Source organism: Gymnoscopelus microlampas (genome assembly GCF_963454915.1).
Source record: "Gymnoscopelus microlampas genome assembly, chromosome: 10".
NCBI classification, from domain to species: Eukaryota; Metazoa; Chordata; class Actinopteri; order Myctophiformes; family Myctophidae; genus Gymnoscopelus; species Gymnoscopelus microlampas.
This window is the reverse complement of record NC_139947.1, coordinates 38,859,546-38,873,707: the sequence shown is the minus strand read 5'-3', so window position 1 is coordinate 38,873,707 and position 14,162 is coordinate 38,859,546. Positions and strand designations below refer to the sequence as shown.

General features: G+C 42.6%; 1 protein-coding gene across 3 annotated transcripts in view; it reads left to right on the top strand.

Moving 5' to 3' along the window:
• Positions 1-14,162, top strand: part of sema3h (sema domain, immunoglobulin domain (Ig), short basic domain, secreted, (semaphorin) 3H) — a 128,534-nt gene that overhangs the window by 45,795 nt on the left and 68,577 nt on the right. For all 3 annotated transcript variants that reach the window (XR_014601568.1, XM_084068125.1, XM_084068124.1), the window contains 5 exons: positions 6,525-6,594; positions 12,045-12,189; positions 12,494-12,583; positions 12,896-13,025; positions 13,242-13,330. Coding sequence is in view for 2 of the 3 variants with exons in the window: in XM_084068125.1 (XP_083924251.1) it covers positions 6,525-6,594; positions 12,045-12,189; positions 12,494-12,583; positions 12,896-13,025; positions 13,242-13,330 (524 nt within the window). In the remaining variant the exon portion in view is untranslated. The remainder of the gene's footprint in view (positions 1-6,524; positions 6,595-12,044; positions 12,190-12,493; positions 12,584-12,895; positions 13,026-13,241; positions 13,331-14,162) is intronic.

Sequence of the window (14,162 nt, the reverse complement as noted above, 5' to 3'; positions counted from 1 at the left end):
CGGAGGGAGGAAGAAACGAGAGAGGAAAGAGTTGTGAGGGGGGTTGTGTTGCATAGGGGAAAGTCTAAGATTAGAGAGAGAATGAAGAGGGGAATAAGAGAGGAAGAGAAAATAAGAGTGAAGGATGGAAGGTGGAGAATATTGATGTCAGCACAATTTGGTTCGGGAGCGAAGAGGTATCGATGAACAAAGAGAGAGGAGCAGAGACAGACAGAGACAGGGAGAGAGGGAGGTAAAGAGAGAGAAAAGCAAGTGAGGGCAAACGAAGGAGATGAAGAGAGAGAGAGAGGGAAAGAAAGGGAGGGAGGGAGGTGTAGAGAATGTGAGCTGTGTGTTGGTTGTTATTATTAATTCAGAGACAACACCAGCTGCGTTACATCAACACGTCTTCATGCAGTGGCATTGTGGGAACACTAAAATCCTCAGTGTCAACGGTTTTTGAGTGGTGCCAACCACTCCTATACGTGACTTTGTCCGTGTGTCCGTATGTATGTATGTATGTCTGTCCAATAAACAAACATTGATGACAACACGGGTGATGACAATACAGGGCTCATCAAAGGCACCACTCTCTTCACACAGGGTGTGATTTTTTTTGTAACTCTGAGAGTCTACAAATGTATCCAAATAGACCCTTAAAGTGTGAAAGGTGTGTGGGCCATGCGAGACAATACATGCTTACTCACAACAGATGAATCTCAGATAGAACATGTAGACGAACAGATTTTGCGTCCAACACATAATTGTGTGTCCAAAACACATAAGGATGATCCCATTGTTCGAAGGGACAGTTGCACTGTGACTGACTAGTTCTCAAATCCAAATACCATTTTTGGATTGGAGAAGATGTGAGAGAGTGTAAATGATGCTCTGCTCACTTTCACTCTCCACGTCAGCTTCTTGAGAATCTGCCTACCATCTGGGTTGCCATATAGCATATACATTGTCAACCATCCATACACTGTTTGGTGACAGAATAAGGGGAAAACCAGGACGTACAATTGTCAGGAGGAGGTCTTTATGGCCAAAATAAATCTGAAAATGGCTAATTATCTAGATTGTTATTGGTGTACTTCTGTGTGAGAAGTGCAGGCTGTTTGGGATGGTTCAGGGCAGTCTGGGAGGACAGAAGAGAAGAAAGAGAATAACAGGAAGAGGGATGAGAGGATAAATGAGGAGGGTATAGGAGCGCAGTGGGACCCAAAAAACGAGGAGAAGGAGAGAGGCAGAGGGAAGGAGAATGGATGATAGGGCCTGTGGTCAGAAAGACGACATTGGAAACATTACGAGGGAACGAGGGAATAGAGGAGAAAGTAGGATAGGGGTTGTAGCCTGAGGGGTGTGGACCAATGAATGCAGAAAAGAAAGGGGGTGGTGTGTGTGTGTGTGTGTGTGTGTGTGGGGGGGGGGGGGGGTACAAGGGGGAAGAATAGGAGGAGTAGAAGAATGAAGATAGAGGGAAAAGAGTTGAAAGAGAGGGATGGATAGAGGCCAGATGTAAAGGAGAGAAGAGGAGGAGAATCTGTGGTCTGAAAGGTGAGAAGGGGGAGGCTAGGGAGGGGAGGAGAAGGAATAGGGGCTGTACCCTGAGGGGTGAGGGTCGGCAAGGACGAGGAGGGAGGAAGGAGGCACAGAGGAGAGGAGGAGGAAGGAGACGGGACAGAAAGATGACAAGAGGAAAGAGGCAGGGTTGGGCACCAATGGACCGGTTCCCATATTGTAAGAACCGACCGCATCAAAACACATTTGAGGTAACAGTTCCTGCTAACGATTACCAGATTCTTCCCTATATAGTTAATTGACCGGAGTCCCCCAGGGGTCCATACTAGGAACCTCATCACATTATGCATAGCTAAAACATTTCCAAACCAAAAAGACAAAGCTTGTCTATACATTAAGTGCTCAATAAAATGTATAATGGGCAGATTGTTGTGGAATCTGTATAATTAACTGTCCCACTAAGAACCACTAGAAGGCATTTGTAGAATCGGCCTCAGGTCTAAATGGGTTAAAATCCTAAAAAGGGGTCAGAAAGTGAAAGAAAAGCGACCAAAATAGAGTGAAAAGAGGAGGATAGGGGTTGTAGCCAGAGGGGAGCGGGCCAGACGATAAAGAGGGGGAGGAGAAGAGAAAGCATCAGGGCTGCAGCTCCAGGTCTGCATGCATGTCAAACAAGACCACCTCCCTTCGGGGGGTGAATTGACTTAACAGAGCCTTTTATTTAGATTATGACAATACAGTTATACCAGTACAATACTGACAGACTGACAGAATGATGGATTGAGGCATGGGGGTGAATGGAAGGAAGGAAGGCCCGCCAGACACAGAGACAGACAGACAGACAGACAGACATACAGACAGACAGACAGACAGACAGACAGGCATCAATAGACAAAGTGATAGACAAAAGAAAACCTGGACAATCCAAGGACTGCAGAGAGAGAGAGAGAGAAGAGAGAGAGAGAGAGAGAGAGAGAGAGAGAGAGAGAGAAGAGAGAGAGAGAGAGAGAGAGAGAGAGGAGAGAGAGAGAGAGAGAGAGAGAGAGAGAGAGAGAGAGAGAGAGAGAGAGAAACACTCCCACACAGAGTAGGGATTTGCTTCAAGTACAAAATGGTGACTTACTGTCTGACAGAGAGAGAGAGAATTAAGATGCTGTTGACAAGATACAGAGAGAAGTATTAGAGAGAAAGAAAAGATAAGGGGTGAGAGGTAGAGAGAATGCAAGGACCTTATACAAACACAAAAACACACACACAAGGAAAGTCTTTCTAATGTTGAGTTGTACTCCCCTTTTGTACTTTCTCCATCTCCATCTCTCATCATTCCAAAACAGATATTTACATCAGGAGCATGAAATGTATATAAACAGCAAGAGTGTTAAAGCTGTAATCCATAAGATTTATGTCCTACACAGGATTCAAACCAAGGTCTCCCATGCAGGGGACAACATTTCTACTGCTGAGCTAAGACAGAATGCCTGCTTATCCAGCAGAGATATTAAGCTTTGAGCTTCTGGCAATATCTCTTGTCAACTAGTAGTGGTCCTACCTAGAACACAAGGTCTACATTTCTCAATAGAGGAGCAGGGAGACCACCTCCAACTACCTAGATTGTATTAACATACTCTGCATACAGAGTGGTCCAAATTCAGTTTTTTACTAAAATGAAAAGTTCCAGATTGCAGCTGATTCGTCTCATTTTGTACCATTTTGGATCTAAAGTGTACCATTTTCCATTTCTATGTGTTAATAATGGTTATAAGTGCAATATATGGACTGGTATTTACTAGGGAAAAATAAACCTAACAGCAGCTTTCATTTAACCCTGAGAGAGTATAAATGGACCTAGGCTTGTGGTTTACAGACTTATAGCTTTCTGTTCCACTGTTTAGGCTGCATGAAATAACAAACCCCTCCTCATGACCTTCGGGGCGTGTCCTCTATTCTTCTTCTGTATGTTATTGCTTCTGCGTGTGCTTTGTTTTTCTCCATGACTTAAGATACCACACTAAATAATGTTGCACTCAGACAATGTGGATTAAAGTGTCCTGTAAATGGGACATAGATCACACTATGCAACCAAGCAGAAATACCATAAAACGTAGAAGAGACGATGGTGGGATGATAAAGGAGTGTTTTGCTGAAGAGAGGCATGAAGGGCGTACATTCTATGATGAGAGGAGGAGAGTGGGGAGAGACACTACAGGACCACCTGATTGTAGCTCTAAAAGGAGAGGAGAGGAGAGTGGAGATGATGGAGGGATGAAAGCAGTGATATATAGGCCTACATGCGTTTGAAAGAGCAACAGACAGAGAACATTCTGTGGGAAGGAGAGAGCAGAGAAGAGAGGGCCAGTCGAAGTAACTAAGACCTCCATTATGCTTTAGAAAAGGGGGACAGAATGATGAAATAAGAGAACAAATGGAGAGGGGAGAGGATGAGATGAAAGGAGCGATATATTGAAGGAGGGATGAAGTATGAGAGCTGTAGAGAGAGGGTCACTGAAGTAACGCACTTAAAAAGAAAGAACGGAGGGGAAAAGAGAGTGGGAAACAAAGGGATGATATATGTAAAGGGATGAACGGAGAGGAGAGCATTCTGGAGAGCATTCTGTGGCAGATGAAAGCAGAGGAACAATAAAAAGAAAGGATGACTTAGTCACTACGATGTCTTCCAAAACAGAGGGAAGAGGAGAGGCACGGTGGTGGGGGTGCGATTGAAGGATAAAAGGAGTGAAATATTGAAAGAGGGAGAGGAGAAGGGAGGATGACTAAGACTTCCTCATGTAAGTTAAAAAGGATAGGGGGAGATGATGACGGGATGAGAGGACTGATTTATGAAGGGGGAGATCGAAGGTGAAGAGATGAGTGCAGAGAAAGAGAGGGTGGCTTAAGTAACCAAGGAAAAGGAAGACAAGAAGTTAATAAAAGAAAAGTTAGCTGATGATGATGGACTGATAAATTGAAGGAGGGAGTGAAAGAGAGAGAGAGAGAGAGAAGGAGAGAGAGAGAGAGAGAGAGAGAGAGAGAGAGAGAGAGAGAGAGAGAGAGAGAGAGAGAGAGAGAGAGAGAGAGAGAGAGAGAGAGAGAGAGAGAGAGAGAGAGAGAGAGAGAGAGAGAGAGAGAGAGAGAGAGAGAGAGAGAGAGAGAGAGAGAGAGAGAGAGAGAGAGAGACAGACAGACAGACAGACAGACAGACAGACAGACAGACAGACAGACAGACAGACAGACAGACAGACAGACAGACAGACAGACAGACAGACAGACAGACAGACAGACAGACAGACAGACAGACAGACAGACAGACAGACAGACAGACAGACAGACAGACAGACAGAGAGAGAGAGAGAGAGAGAGAGAGAGAGAGAGAGAGAGAATATAATGTTAATGTAGCTATTAATTGTTGGGTAGCTACGTTACTAAAATCCCTATTTTATCCAATTTAAATGAGGGAACGAGGAGGAAAGTAGAGGAGAGGAAGAGCAGGGAGAACGATAGAGATGTTAAAAGAGTGATAAATTAAAGGAGGGATGGAGGGAGTGAACATTGTCTGCACTGCAGGCAGCAGACATATCACACTCTCTTCTGTTATGCACTGACAGGCCTGCTGATTGGCCACACTGTGATATACAGGTGTGTGTGTGTGTGTGTGTGTGTGTGTGTGTGTGTGTGTGTGTGTGTGTGTGTGTGTGTGTGTGTGTGTGTGTGTGTGTGTGTGTGTGTGTGTGTGTGTGTGTGTGTGTGTGTGTGTGTACGTGTGTGTACGTGCGTGTACGTACATAGATACGTGTGTGTGCGTGTGTACATGCATGCAGTGTGTGCATGCCTGCATACATCTGCGTGTGTGTGTGCATGTGTGTGCATGCAGTGTGTGTGTGTGTGTGTGTGTGTGTGTGTGTGTGTGTGTGTGTGTGTGTGTGTGTGTGTGTGTGTGTGTGTGTGTGTGTGTGTGTGTGTGATGAGATGAGATTAGATGTCCAGCAGGGATGTTGTTGTATAGCAGACCACCTGAAGCAGCAATGACAGGAATGTGGGAAGGATGATACGCTTCAATATATCTACCAGCACAACACATCTACCTTCCCCTCTGTGTGTGTGTGTGTGTGTGTGTGTGTGTGTGTGTGTGTGTGTGTGGGCTGCGTGCGGTGCGTGCGTGCGTGCGTGTGTGTACGAGAGAGAGAGAGGGCAAGTAAACAAGTGGAGTGGAGAGAGAAAAGTCTAATTTATATAATCCTCCTCCTGGGTCTTAATGGTCCTTTGTGGGGTTGATGGTTTATTATTTGACATTCGACGTTGTTGCATGACGAAAATAGCCGACCTGCTATTGCCAAGATCTTTTGCCTATAATAACATGCCCTTAGTATACCTGGGTTAAAGTGGTTTAAAAAAAGAGCACGGCTTTGAACACTAAGGGGAAAAAAGTGTGAAATCAAAAGTTTTCACACAGTTTGAAGACTTGAAATGGAAATGGAGTGGTGGTCTATTCTAGAGAGAGACAGCAGATGCCGTTGTGTTGTAAGTGGACAGGTGTCCCACTGTGTGAGGTTATTAATGGATACAGGTTCATTAGACGGAGCCAGTCAGCCGTGCTGCCAACCTCACCAACACTATTAGTCACACAGCCAGACACAGAGACACACATAAAGAGACATGGAGAGACATGTGTGCGCATGCACATGCGCATGCGCACAAACACAAACACACACACACACACACACACACACACACACACACACACACACACACACACACACACACACACACACACACACACACACACACACACACACACACACACACACACACACACACACAGAAAAAAGACACATGCTGACATACCCTCACACACGTGCACACACAGGCAGACATACACGTATGCAAACATGCCTCTTAAAGTCATGTGATGTTACATACAATACATTTCTTAATATTTATTATCATACAGTTGCTAATCTATTTTGTGACCCTTCTCTATCCCACTCACTCTTGTGTTCTCTCTCTTTCCCATCATTCTCTCCATCCAGAGGACATCTTCATCTTACATGGTAAAGACAAGAAGAGTCCTCTCATCTATGGCCTGTTTACAACATCAAGGTATGTACAGAACTAGAGTAAGGTTCAGAGAAGTGGAATAGCACACATACTTTAGATATCTATATCCAAAAGGACTGAGGACTGATCTAGTAGAGATTTATTAGAGATCTAGTAGACTGACTGATATAATGGGTTGATAGCACTTCCTCTAGCATCATAAGGCTTATTCCTGCTCCATCTAAATATATATCTCCATTGATAAAGATTTAAGTACAGTTATATAGTTTTTTATCATGTTTTTTTTGCATAAATGCATAAAAAATGTAAATTTCAAGCACTGAGTGATTTATACTATCGGCCGACATCAGCATATCGATCCTCCTCTTCTCTAATATATCAGAATCGGCCTTGAAGACAAGGTCAACCTCTGCTATTGACAGTTGTGTGTATGTAACGCCCGGGATCCGAACTCGGGTCTCCTGTGTGGAGAGCCAACATCTTAACCACTAAGCCAAAGGGAATTCCCTTTAGCTTGGGGGAGATATTAGACTTTCAGGCCATCAGGCTGAGGTTATGAGGCACTCTGCTACATGTACAGTAAAATATAGTTAATGTGGTCCTCATTGAGTTGAACTGTAAGAACACAGTTGTGAATGAATAATTGGGGCTTATGTCACCATCTGCTCCATCCCTTAGCCATATCAAAGCTCTCATAACAGTTGGATCATATCTCGGTAGTTATGAGACACATACTGTAGTAAGATGTGAGTGTTCCCGATAGTGAATCCCAAAGTGCTTGGAGACACGTGGAAAACACATGGCATTATAAACAACCGACGCGAGAGATGATGGGAAAACTACCCCTTGAAGTCATGCAAAATTATACTGCAATTATATTTCAAAAATGTTATCTGGAGTGGCTCACAATGAGTGCAGGGAGTACAGTCAAGCCACCAATATCCATGACTCATTATAACTGCAAACGGCTTGGAAACACCACAACAATGCAAAGCAAAAAAACAGGACAGTGATTAAGGGAAAGGCTTTTAACAGTCCGTGGGTTTCCTCTCTTTGGCATTGTGGCGGTGAATAACAGTACAGCAGTCAGGCACAGTTCATAGTCATAGTGAGGTTTTAATGCATTGCGTTGTATGTTGTATTGTGGCGTTGTACTCCATGAAATAATATGGTGACGGATGGTGAGGGAAATATATAATAGCCACTAACCCTCCATTAGAGAGGGATCATGTGAACACTTATCATCCATGATGTCACCATGATGTCATGCAGTATTGTACTCAGTAGGTCAAGTTCTTCCTTTGTGTTCGCTGTGGTCTGGTCTCTTGAAGCGTTCCGCCAGGATGAATTGTAATCACGTTCATTTTTGGGGTTTCTGTTTTTAAGAGACATTGAGAAAAAAAATTATGATTCAATTCACTGCCATCACCGCAAACCTACACTAGTAAAGGAAATTATGGGACATGTCTTTATGCACGGAATGAATTGGACAATCATTAAATCCACTTTATATCAAAGTCTGCTATTCACCATGGACTCATGCTTTAATGTGGACACCATGTGTTAACTGAAATACTTGCAGATGCTTTTAAAAGTTCTTCTGAAGAATCTCTTATTTTGAAAGTTCTATTCCAAATCAATATACTGTATGTGCAATTTAGAGGAAGAGATCATTAGCTGATCTTAGTTATTCAGTATCTCTAAAATATTCATGAATTCAGGATGTAAGTGTTAGCATTTTGCCAAGTAAGGACTTAAGTTATCTACTGTCCTTTAAACTGCACCATAATACATTCAAAATTTTGGCTACCAATGATTTTGAGTTTGTGTCCCAGTTTTCACGAAATGAACATCTAATGTTAGAGCAATAGTAATACTTTATTCAGGGCTTTGTACAATTTTAAATCTTTAAACTATCACCCGCTGTATTGTACAATATCATGTAATTTATTATACTATTAACTTCTGCCTTATGGTGAACACATGCATGATGACCACAAGCCCTCTGTGAAACATAGGATCTGAGTGCTCATCCCGTTGATGTCATGCTGCATGGTGTTTTATTGGGTATTAATCTGTGGCACTTGTTCATTGTGTCAAACACGACTGCACTCCCTCTTATTACATAGTTCAGGTCAGTTATAATTATTAATATTATCATTAACATTACTATTTATTATTCTTATTATTAATAAATGACTGCCTCTATTAAGCCCTCTGTATTCGTGTTCAACTCTTAATAGTAGAGGGAGTGAACTATCAGCACATCAGGCACACTGTAGGAGATATTGTGGGGAACTCATCAGCCCACAAAGACTATAAATGTGAAATGGTGCATTTAATGGTTAATGATGCATTTATATTGCACCGTTATATAAAGCGCTTTACAAGTGCATTACAATGTGCACATTCACCGATTCACCCACACCATGCACACTAATGTAAATGACCTTTTTCTTCTTTCACTTCAATCACTTGTGCGATACACATTTGTCCCCATCTCTCTTTTGTACGGAGACTGAGCATCCTGCTGATGTTATAAATACGATTATTTTGTGTTGTGTCTCTCTTCGGTTCGGTATGGGGCACATACCGTTAACAAACCACTCTCTGTACAACCGATAGTGAACATACATTATCCCAACAGCACAAACACTGCACGGAGGGTCTCCATTTTCATTTCTGGGAAGAATACAACTTACATAATTGAACTTGAAAATGAACAAACGCACCCACATGCCATCTTCTATGCAAACAGACAGTGAAAGTAAACATCTTCCTGACATTACAGAGTCATCATGACTTTGAATGGTACGTTCTCTGCTTTCAGTTGTGGGTTCCATACAGAACCACAGACCATCTCCGTTATGATTTATGGCATACATAGATCCATGCTAAGAGACATAGATGGAGCTCATATGAGCGTTCATCACTGTGCTGGCGTCGCCGGGGCTGCGTTACATTGTGCTGTTTTGTCTCTGTTGTACAATGTGTTGACGTGAAGAGTGTTTTATAGCTGTGGCTAATATGATAGCATGATATATGTGTTTGCTGTTCTGGAGTTTGGCCAAGTGTATCAGTTATACATAATAGAATATAGAGATAGACAGAGAGTGTGTGTGCGTGTGAGAGAGAGAGAGATAGGGAGAGAGAGAGAGAGTGTGTGTAGTGATAATTAATGGAGATACAGCAGCATTCATACAATTTACATTGTAGATCTACAGTATACAGTATTTCACTTTATTTTGAGATCTTCAGAGCATCACCTCACATGATTCAATCATGGACAGACAGGTAAAAATAACCAATCCCATTCTAATCATTGGCAGTATGCAATACATGTATGCACACCCTGGTGGTAGGTTATTCATGTATTTATTTTAGTAGGAACAGTGCACCTTAACTCTTTGACTGCCATTGACGAGATTTCTCGTTTTTCTCCGCATGGCTCAGCCAGCCGTCGACGAGATTGACGAGATTTTTGAAAAAAATAAAAATTAAAAATTTTTTTTTTTTTTTTTTTTTTTTTTTTTCAAAAAACATTTTTTTTTTATCACAAAGGAAGCAGGAGATAACGTGATACGAAGATTTTCTGCTCCATTCACTTCAATGTTAAAAAATAAACGGAGACAAAATTCACAGTTTACCTATTTTTGCAATGTTATTCTCTGGCAGGGAAGGGGGGTAGATGTGTAAATACTCTGGCAGTCAAAGAGTTAATCAACATTTCAGTTTTCATCAACACAATATTTTATCAAGCTCTACAGTACAGCACATTACATATACGTACATACATGCATACACACACACAGTATACTGTACAATAAGTGCACACACACTTATGTGTGTGTGTGTGTGTGTGTGTGTGTGTGTGTGTGTGTGTGTGTGTGTGTGTGTGTGTGTGTGTGTGACTGTGTGTGTCACACACACAGTCACACACACACACACACACACACACACACACACACACACACACACACACACACACACACACACACACACACGCGCGCGCGCGCAACTTTATTTTTTGATGGACTGTGGCCGGCAGGAATATTTAAACCGAGATTAAGCCTCATATTGTCATGTGTGCATGTGTGTCCCATCCCTGTGTGTGCATTCGTGCACTTACTGTACTGTGTGTCTCTGTGTCTGTGGTTATGTTTTATGTATTTGTGTCTATGTATGGGACATGGGGGAGAGTTCACCACGGGTCATCAGCTCAGTGTACACAGAGAGACTGTCTGTCTGCGTGAATAGACTGAGACGCTTTTATGACGTCCAGCACGCTCTCCATTACTGCCTACAATGTGCTCATGTGTTAGGATGACTGGACGAGACAGTCATAGCATGAAAAGTGAGAAAACAGCATATCATTTATTAAACAGAAAGAAAGTCATTCACAGTCAAGTACACAGTCAAATCCTGAGTGTTCATTTAACCACTTTCAACCTGGCGTCCCCATTTTGGGCATGTCATTATTGGCGAAAATTGTGCCAATAGCCGATCTACAAGCTTACAACACGTTACATTGTGAGCTTTTAGATCGGCTATTTGTAGATCGACCATTGTATTTTCTGATACAATGGTGTCCAAATGGAACCAAATGGAGCCACAAGGGTCCATTTGGGTCCAAATTACATTTTGACACTAGTTACAAATGGATGAATGAACACTGAGGATTTTACTATGTAGACAGACAGACATTATTCTGATAGACTGACATTTAAAGAGACAGGCAGACAAACATACATGCAGTATCAATAAGACCGATGAGCACATGCCCACGTACGTTGACAACCAGACAGTCCAGAGACGGGTACAGTAGGAAGACTAATGTGTACACACACACACACACACACACACACACACACACACACACACACACACACACACACACACACACACACACACACACACACACACACACACACACACACACACACAGTGATGCCGACATGTAGGGAGACAGGCTCAGATTGATGAGGAGAAAACTGATTATAACGAGCCAGATTTCTGAAAGCTTCAGTGAATATCACATGCAAACTGACAGCATGCCTCCTGCAGCTGCCCTGGAAACGTGACAACTTCTCAGAATAGCCCCGTCTTTTTAGCTGAATTCCAGACTTCCACGGTAGCAGCAGAAGTATGACAGCACTTGGCACTGACGAACAGGGAGTTGGTCGACTTCTGGGGTTTGGAATGGGGCGTGGAATGTTCGCTTGGTATATGGACAAACTTCTGAGGTATCACCCAGGGTGGGGCCCTGCTCCCTGCAGAAACTGGAACGCATGAAAAGGTCAAGAAAAATTGACATAATAAAAATGGAAATGATAGTTGGGAGAAACCTTTTCTCAGATATATTTACTGGAACATGATTACTGACACCATGTGTCCCTCTCTCCTTCTCTCTCTACACCCCCCTTTCCTGCTCTTTCTGTCTCCTTCCTTACATTCTTCCTCCCTTCTTCTTCTCTACGTCTATCTCTCTACAGTGATATTCTGAATGGATCAGCAGTGTGTGTGTACAGGATGGAGGATGTTGTTCGGGCCTTCAAAGGAAACTTCCTGCACAAGGAGGGGCCTCAGTACAAGTGGGCGGAGTTTACAGGCAGGGTGCCCTACCCACGACCCGGAACTGTAAGCTTTTACTTCCCGTATTCATTTAATCCTAAATTAACTTGTTTTATTGTCTGACAATAGATACTGTACTGTATGTGGTGCAATATAGTCACTGTGTGTGACTACACTCTTTAGTGGTAAATAATAAGGTTGGCGAACTGTGAACTATAAACTAAATCACCAGTGTACAGTACAATACGATGATTTGATCAATTTGGAAACAGTGAAAGGTGTCTAAAAAGTCTCTCTATCTCTCTCTCTCTCTCTCTCTCTCTCTCTCTCTCTCTCTCTCTCTCTCTCTCTCTCTCCCCCCCCCACCCAGTGTCCCAGCACTACATATGGTAGTTACAGTTCCACCAGAGAGTACCCTGATGATGTCATCTTCTTCAGCAGGACACACCCTCTGCTCCAGGTTCCACTGACATTGCACTTTATTCAAATATATATACTGGATTAATTTATCTGTGACCTAGTTTATATTGTGGCATATAAAGGGACATTTGTTTCTCCAATGTTTCTATGTTTAGCCTGTTTTTAAACAGGGATTGTCACATTACATTAGTCCTCAGTACACACACCTCAAGATGTTTTTTTCTTTAAATCATTTAAAAAATTTACAAAAATTACAAGCACCGTTAAGAATGAGGCCAATGAGATGCAGTATCTTCTGTTTGGTAATTGTTTAATGAGCACTATTAAAAACCCATGCTTGCTCGTCCTACAGGAGAGTGTGCTGCCGTTGGGTGAGCGCCCCCTTCTGGTCAGAGTGGGAGTTCACTATAAGTTCAGCAAACTGCTGGTGGACAGAGTTGAGGCAGTGGACGGAACCTATGATGTACTCTTCATTGGCACAGGTAGAGAGAGAGAGCGAGAGGTGTGTGTGTGTGTGTGTGTGTGTGTGTGTGTGTGTGTGTGTGTGTGTGTGTGTTGCGTGTGTGTGCGTGCATGCAAGCGACACCATCGTGTGATGGAGTATGAATTGAGCTTAACTGTGAGCATGTTTTCTTGTTCTAAACAGTGTGTCTGAATGTCTGTCTAACCAGTTACCTCCCACGCTCTCTGTCCGTCAGACTCAGGGCTGGTGTTGAAGTCCATCTATCTGCCCAGAGAGCATGGAGAGGGCCAGGAGGTCACACTCGAACAGCTACAGGTCTTCCAGGTACTGTATAGTATATTGTGATGTATACAGTATTTTATATAATAGTATACAGTATACACATAACATGCTAATTCAAATTATAGATGGCATTTTGCGATGATTACAATTACAATTATTTTGAATGCTTCAGTATAAGTGAATTCTCCAATGCATCCATTATATCATTATATCCTGTCACATGCATGCTGCGTTCAAGTCATGCCGGATATAAAATGTACAGTAGATGTAGATGGCCCTCAAAGACTTGTCAGTACGCACACAAGAAAACAAGTATATATTGGGGCTGTTGGCACGCAATTGTGTTTCATGCTTTGCAACAAACCATGATTCCCATTATGGAGGAAATAGTCTTAAACACTTAATTAGTGTGGTTGTTATATCCCCCAGTGCCACAACGCAGTGCTACTCCGTTCAATACAGCACGTTTTTTTATCCGGAGTTCATGAGAGGAAAAGACCAAACACTTTATGCCTGTGGTGAAGTGGTGCTGGCGTTGTTGTGCTGCTTTGCATTTGAAAAGTACAAGTGTCGTGAAACCATCCAATCATGTTAAATGATGGCTGCTTGGTATGCAAGGCTAAAATTCAGACCAGCCTTTGATTTCTGATCTCTGAATGCTGTGGGAATCGTTTTATACTGTGCTTCTTCGTCTTTGGTTGAGAGACACGGCCAAAGATCTTTTATATAAATTTAGTTGGACAATTCTAGGTTGTTTTTGTCTGTCTGTCTGTCTGTCTGTCTGTCTGTCTGTCTGTCTGTCTGTCTATCTGTTTATCTGTCTGTCTGTCCGTCTGTCTGTTTGTCTCTGTCTTGTTTTTGTGAGAGACAACCT